The sequence below is a fragment of the Scardinius erythrophthalmus genome (assembly GCF_964197995.2).
Source record: "Scardinius erythrophthalmus genome assembly, chromosome: 19".
NCBI classification, from domain to species: domain Eukaryota; kingdom Metazoa; phylum Chordata; class Actinopteri; order Cypriniformes; family Leuciscidae; genus Scardinius; species Scardinius erythrophthalmus.
The window spans coordinates 37,154,079-37,162,056 of NC_138239.1; the positions used below are offsets into that span (position 1 = coordinate 37,154,079).

At 37.0% G+C, this 7,978-nt stretch overlaps 1 protein-coding gene across 3 annotated transcripts in view; it reads left to right on the forward strand.

The window, feature by feature from the left end:
- Positions 1 to 7,978, forward strand: part of esrrb (estrogen-related receptor beta) — a 124,798-nt gene that overhangs the window by 25,842 nt on the left and 90,978 nt on the right. Inside the window, exon 1 of one of the 3 annotated variants that reach the window (XM_081393883.1) lies at positions 2,851 to 2,920. The exons of 1 other annotated variant lie outside the window; for it this stretch is intronic. Coding sequence is in view for 1 of the 2 variants with exons in the window: in XM_081393882.1 (XP_081250008.1) it covers positions 6,359 to 6,408 (50 nt within the window). In the remaining variant the exon portion in view is untranslated. Of the gene's footprint in view, positions 1 to 2,850; positions 2,921 to 6,040; positions 6,409 to 7,978 lie in introns of those variants that run through there. One more of the 3 variants, XM_081393882.1, reaches the window with a different exon arrangement.

The window sequence follows — 7,978 nt, forward strand, 5'->3', positions numbered from 1 at the left end:
TGCTGGATTGGAGGACATATTTCACTGGGTCTCGACTGTCTGCTGCTCTGAACGTGAGTGACTTTAACTGGGTTTGCCATGATGTCGTAATTCACTTACGACTGCGGGGAAAAATGAGCAGATATCAGGAGTTTGCAGAAGAACACACTGTTTACCACCCGTGACCCCCGGGAAGCCTCCCCAAATATAGTGTATGATGCGCACAACTGTATTGGATCAACATGATGGAGGTTTATGGGAAAAGCAGATCCATGTTTATTAACTGAAGTGTTTTCATATCTTCTGTGGTTCTGGAAACATCCTCGGGCAATCAAATGTTTGACATCAGACACAAACGCAGGTCTAGAAGTTGTAAATATATTTACACTGTAAAGAATTATTTTCATGATTTCTTATCACACCGTTTTTTTTTTTTGTCAAATCAATTTAGATAATTAATGTGGTTCAGATAACATTTACATTACATTTACATTTAGTCATTAAGCAGACGCTTTTATCCAAAGCGACTTACAAATTAGGACTAAATTAAGCGAGTCATCATGAGGAGGCAGAAACAACGCAAGAAGTGCTCGAGATAAAAAGTTCAGCCATTCCCTTTAAGTGAGGTTTTAAAGGGAAAGGGAAAAAGAAGTTGTCAAGTCAGCTTATCTAACATTGTAGATAACAATATTTTGAGTTTCTGTTGATTAAATAAATATCCTTTATTAACTCAATTTTTAGTTTCAATGAACTCAAAATTCATTATCTTAACTCAATTTTTAATTGCAGTGAACTCAACATTTTAGACAGCCAGGTAACTTGTGTTTTTTAAGTTAAAGGAACAATAATTTACAGTGTAGTCAACATGTCTAGCATGCGAAACGGTACATACTAACAACAGATGATGGAAAGGTATTTTAATTCAAATAAAAAGCTTGATGTATGATTTACCTTTCAAAGGTTTTCACTCAGAAATTCAAAGTTAATTTCACAAATAATTAAAGAAACTCAAGTAATGCACTTAATTAAATGTGAAATTTAATTGGATTAAAACATTTTAAATTAAATTAGAAATAAATGTGAAAGTGGAAAGACTATGTCTTGTAAAACATATTTTCAAAAATTCAAGACAACTAGGTTGTTGTCATGTTGCAAGTTATATTTGCTTCTTATCCGATGGCTTTTTTTATTTATTTTTGTCTCTAAAGCAAGCTGACTTGACAACTTCTCAGTAAGGCTTTCTGTTTTCTGTAAGTGCTCTCAGCCTCTAATAGAAATGTTTGCTTTGAAAAAACACCATTAACTTGTGGAGTCATTAGTTTACTCATAATATATGAGTCCATAACTTCACCTTGCAAATAAATCTGTTTAAATGTAACATTTGCAGGTAGAAAGCTTGTTTATTTTGCATTTATATGCATAGTTGTTTGAAATGAGAAGTAAAGCTACATTAAACACGTTTCATGAAGTGCTTGTCTTGTTTGAGTGATTAGTGGTTGTGTATTGGTGTTTCAGTTGTGGTGAAACTCCCTCTAGTGGAGTCCAGAGGAATCAGGCTCAGTTTCATACAAGCAGATGGCATTCTTTGGGATGTTTAAAACAGGATTTATGAATATACTACAGCTCTCGTATCTCTGAACAAGCTCTGTTCTCTCTTGTTCTCATTATATGAAAAAAAAAAAAAAAATCTCTAAACAATAGCTTAACATTGTTTTTAGAGAGCTGCGATTCACCTCAATGTCTTAAACTATATGATGGCTTACAGAGGTCGAAACAGCCATTTTAGGCCTTTAAAACGTCTGGCCGTGACATTTAACCCCGTGATTATTACAGACAGCAGTGTGAGCTCAGCTCAGTCCAGACGCTCTGACGTTCTTCTGATTTATTCATCAGTGAAATCCACCCGATAAACACCACTAACTAGTGCTCTAGTGCACATATTCCTTCCCCTTTAATCGCACACTGGTCAGGACTGGTGGCTGACAGAAAGCTCAGGGGTCAAGGATTTTTAATATGATGCAAAAGTCATTGAAATAAGTCTACGCTTCTCGTGGAATTTCCATGAATTGTTTTTTACAAATATTTGGGAAACATTTTGTTTGCTAGGTAGATTATGATTGTTGTAGGTGCTTGTGTTGAATACAGTTTTCCTGTGAGCCAGTCTGTCCGTATGCTAATATAATTGTTTACAATAAGTGTGTCATGCCCCAGCAACCCAAAAAGGGTTTGAACAAAATCCTATAAATCATTTCCCTCCAAATTTACACATTAGTCTGAGTTCAGTGAATCACATAAGGAAATTTGTGACAGCATTTCAGCAAAAGTTAGTCAGGATTACAAAGTTTGTAAGAAACATTTGTTAGCCTACAATCAACAAAAGTAGCCTACAGCATTATTTCACATTTACATAAATACAAACATTATGAAACAGTTTCAAGACTTCAAAGACTTCATGAAACGGAAGTTGCGATCGTCTTTTCTTCCCTATAGCAGTGAAACGCGTCTCGAACAAGAACAAATGTGGGCGGGGCTTGATTGTGTTTGTTTGCTATTGGTGGATCTCATGTGATTGACAGGTTGCCCCGCCCACGCCTTCAGAGACGAGAAGAGATGCTGCAAGATGAAGTTAATCTAATTCAAGATTAAATAATTTAAAATAAATACTGCAATATTCCAATAAAATGGTTGATTTCATATTAAGAGAGTTGAGCATTTGACGTTAAGTTAAGTACCAGAATTCGATCGCGCTAGACGAACAGCCCCGAAGATTATATATTATGTGTCTGTTTAAAGTTGTAATGTTTTGCAGAAGTCGCGGGTTCAGTGGGAGGAGCTCGGCATATATGAGCGTCGCGTGCGTCGCGTGGCTCCGGTAAACGCGCGCGCTCAGTCGGAGATGGACACGCGCCTGAGGATGAGCTCCGTGTGTGTGTGTGTGCAGGTACACTCAATATCTCCCGTCTTCTCCTCTTTTCTGGAACATTTACTCCCTCAAATATCTTCTCTTTCTGCTTTCTCTTCAACTATATCTGTTTAACGGGAACTTTCCATTCACACACTCCGCTGTGTTTCACTCTCTTTTATTAAAGCTTGATCATTTTGCTTTTGCTTAATCAGTCAAGTATTACTGCATTGCGTTGTTTCGTTTGTTTAATCATGTTTATAACACAACTGTGCAAATTACTGGGCGAATATCACCAAATGCACGATCGCGTGAGGCTCATTTATCATCAACACATTTACAGTTCGATCAGGGTCTCTTTTCAAGTTTTTGCGCGAGCGTTTTACTTCGCAAAACTGTCTTTAGAAGAGAGATTAATCTGAGAAACCTTCATTTACATTTGGAATGTTATTCATACAATAAAGTTCAATTCTAAAAAATAATGCGTTAGTGTTATTTTGTAATCATTAATTATCGTTACAGCTTATATAAATTAAAAGAAGTCTAGATAGCTAGATAAACGTGTGCAATCAGACATTTTTTTAACAAAAATATTTATTAAAAAAAATCTCGGAATAAAGAGTATGGCTTATTTAAAACGCTCTGATTTATAATGCAGTAAAAGAGCTGAAATAAGCAATACATTCATTCAGTGAAACAACACTCACATGATGAGCTTTACTGCATTTTCTCTATTTATTATATTGAATTTGAGTTCAAAACTAATCTGAGAATGGGAATAATAACTACAAACTGTAACTAAAGCTTGAGATCTATACATAAAGTCATTGATAATTGATAATAAATTAAACAACTTTCATTGCAATGCTGTAATACGAATCAGCTTCAACATCATCAAACTCTTTCTTTGCAATATAATTAGATTCAAATGATTTTTTTTTTTTCACGAGCAGAGGCATATGAGGTGTGTGTAGAGCTAAATTAAATCTAGAGATATCTCGTCATTTAACACAAGCACAGTATCAGCGTTTGATATCAAATCCTCTGTAACATAAGACCAGACCTTAATAAGCATTCCTGAGGGATTCTACGCAAATCATATGGATTAGGTTCGTGGATGAATGACCTTTAATTCCATGTTTTTCAATTAAATGACTGTATGTTCTTGAATCCCAGAGATATCAATCATCTGCTCCATATCAATGATACAGTTTAAAAAAGCACATGCAGATTCGCTCGCAAGTGTTTTTACACTCATGTTTAGTATTTTGTCGATGGCTTATTTGTAAGCATGTGCACTTTTATATTAAACTGTGTGTCAAAGAAATTATGATATTTATTCTAGTTACATGAAACAGAGATTTCCAAGCCTTTTTCAGTGTCTTACAGTATTCAGATGCACGACATCACATGTATTGTTGTTTTACACTAATTTTCTGATTTTTTTTGATGAATACGTGGAGTTTTCCGTCTCAGGGCTCGCAGTGAGGCGTGAGTGATGATCAATAGGGATTGTGTGATGTTTTATATTGATTATGGAAACGTGAGCAGGGCGGGGTTCCCGTCCCGAGTCCAGGAGCTCCTGTGCCATCATATGTCGAGCCATAAAAATGCTCAAATCAGCTCACTTAACATCTGAATGATGTACATTCATCAACGTGATTTACTGTGTAATGCATACCTGTTACCCAGCATGCCTCAGCAGCCCGTGTGTGTTTAACGCAGTGAGCTTCAGCTGTTCAAGCCGGCCACTTGTCATGCGTGTGGTTTTGTTACGGCTCGCTTCTGATTCTCCTCGTTGCACGCTTATAAAACGAGGAACAAGCGCGAGAGACTTCTGCATTCTCTGCATTCTTCAAGGCTTGATCAACGCAGACTCTTGGTGTCCGCTCTCGGACTTATACGACTGTTGCTCTCAGATATTTTAATGAACCAAGTAGAATTTCATAAAACATAAAACTGCATGTCAGAATTGTAAAATGCATCTCTGCTGTTTTTAATATTTCACGACACCACATGAAACAGATCATTTAAACCAACACACTAATATTTGTAATTTACTTGCAGTTAACATATCATTTAATATAATATAAAATAATACAACAAATGCATCAAAAGTAAAATATAAGTTTTGACACATTTGCATCTAAATGCACTTACGTATTACTAGTTAATTAACACATGCTTTTGCTTAACATTTCACAGGGAACGCCATAAGTGGATGAGCACAGATTACTCAAACTCTCTTACAATCTGCTTCTTATGTGTAAAATAAACAAAACAAGGTAACACTTTACTCTACGGTGTCCTTGTTACACGTAGTTACTGTATAATTACATGCTAACCTTCAACCAAACCCCAATCCTAACCCTATAGCAAGTGCATGATTTGAATTATTATAAACAGCGCTTACATGCATAATTACACTGTAACAATGACATCTAAAGGGTTACACTTTATTTTAAGGTGTCTTCGTTACACTGTTATTATACATTTTAAGTACTTATTAATATTAAGAAACTACATGTACTTACTATAGGATAAGATTAGGGTTTGGTTGAAGGTTAGTTGCATGGAGCTAATTAGGCACAGTTATAGTTATTACTATAGTAACTACATGTAACACATGTAACAATGACACTGTAAAATAAAGTGTTACCAAATAAAGTGTAACCCAAAATAATAATAATATAATAATCAAGGTTTTCCTCCTCACATTAAAAGAATAAGGGTTTTTTTTGCGCTGTTATTTAGTATTTGCTTGAGTCTGTTTTGTATGTGTGTGTGTTCATGTGTATTTATTTTTTATTATAATTCATTATTAGTGCATGTATTTAATTATTATTACACAGTACTTAAATGCATAATTACACTGTAACACAGGAACATTAAAATAAAGTGTAACCCAAAAATAGTAATATTTAATAATCCAGGTTTTCCTCGTCATATAGGAAAAAATAATTAGTTTTTGTGTTGTTATATAGTATTTGCTTGAGTCTGTTGTGTGTGTGTGTGTGATCATCTGTGGGAGTATTTCAGCACACAGCCCCTCCCCCTGCTCCCTCCCCCTCCCCGGTGGCCCCTCCCCTCTGTGTGTTAAGCCCCGCCCCCTCCGAGGCATCAGCCAACAGCAGCTGTTCCATATTCATCAAGCTCTTCAGTCTTAAAGAGACCGACACTGAGCGTGCACACACTCATTCTGCCTCACACACACTCACCGTAGCGCTCGCTCTCGCTCTCTCTCTCTCCGCTTCACCCTGATCTGAGCAGACCCCCTCCCCCCCACTCACACACACACACACACACACACACACACACACACACACACATGCGTACCTGAGTCGGTGGGCTGCACTGCTGGAGGGTCTCTCCACCTCAACTTTCCTGAAGGTGTTCGCTGGTGTGTACGGGGAGAGCGAGTGTCCGGTGTATCCGCTTCTCTTCTTCTCTTCCTCCTGGAATGATAACACTGGGCTGATGGACATTTCCGAACTTTGCATCCCTGATCCTCTCAGCTATCATAACCAGTAGGTCATCTTCTCTCTCTCTCACGCACTAACTCCTGTGTTTGCTTCTCAGTTTCCTGAACTTCACGCTTGCATCTTCTGTTTCACACGCATGTTTCAGATCCAGACACTTTTCTCGTTTTGCTTAGAGTTGTGTGTGTGTGTGTAGCGGTGGGACGCTCTTCTAATGCCTTGATTTGTGTGTGTTCTGACGCACGGATGTTTGTGTGTGAACTGAAGTGAGTGCGCGAGAGAAGCGGCGGTGGAGAAGGGTGTTTTTGAGCGTCCCCAGAGGACTCCTGGTGTCCCGGGGCCGTCTGAGATCTGGATCTGGAATAATGCACTCGCTCTATATAGACTGGGAAGTGGACACTTACAGGAGTCGTCTCTTACTCCTATTTTCCACAGAAATCAAGTTGCTTTGCCTTTTCATAGTCTTTTTATATTTTTTTTGTTTCAACACGCTTTCTCCAAATTGTCCCGAGCCACATCTTAAATTGGCACTTTGTGAAACAGAAACGTTGCGCACAGTGTGTCGCATTTACACAGGGGTTTCGAGACAGTGAACTCAGTCTTAGCTTGTGTTTGGGTTGTCATACAAATCAGCATTGAGCGTAATGTGCACTAACTCCACTGATGGATTTTTGGGATATGGATTTGTTCGTTTACTCTTCAGTAACATGTCACATCAGCTGCTCTCTCACATAAAGAAATGGGTCGAATTCAAATGTGTGTGTGTGTGTGTGTGTGTGTGTGTGTTGGGGTAAAATAGGCTAGATTACACTCAAGTCAAGTCTCTTAAACACATATTTTAAGCTGCTTTGTCGTTTTACACTAAGACGGATTACAGAGGTTGAGTAGAGCTCATGCATTTCCACTCTACATAATAACACCTTTGTGTTCGGGTTATACTTAAATGCATATTTTTATTTAGGGTAACACAAAATGTTCTATCTCTACTACAATTACAAATCATAAATAGTCTGATGCTGAAAACCCGATTTATTACCTTATTATTAAGAGTTTGATTTTTAAAATCTTCATTAAACATGCGTCTAAAACACCATCATGTTACACTTTCATCACTGTATCTGCTAGAGTCTGTTCTAACAAATGATTATTATAATATAATACAATCAAATTAATACAGTGATCATATTACATAATTTATTTTTGCATTGAAAAACAATAAATAGCCCTTTTTTATTAGACATTAAAAATGATCACACATTTGCAGTTAATATTAATGTAGAGTGATGGCATTTATTAATAGAGGGAGTTGTTTTAGGGATTGGACTCTGCATCTGTACATTTATTCGTTTTTAATTAAAAAATCGACTTTATTTAATTTATTCAAATGTTTTAGGGATTGGATTGTGCTTCTATACATTTATTCGTTTTTAATTGAAAAAATCAGCTTTATTCAGTTTTAGCCGGTCTATAATATTTTCCCACAAATTGTAATTGAAGTGATTGAATAAAATGAAGTGTGTTCTCCAGTTTAGTCAGTGTTTAAGCTGAGCTTGAAGGGTGTGTGACGCCGGGGCTGATGGGATTGAACACGCCTGACCTCAGATGCACTGGGTCCACT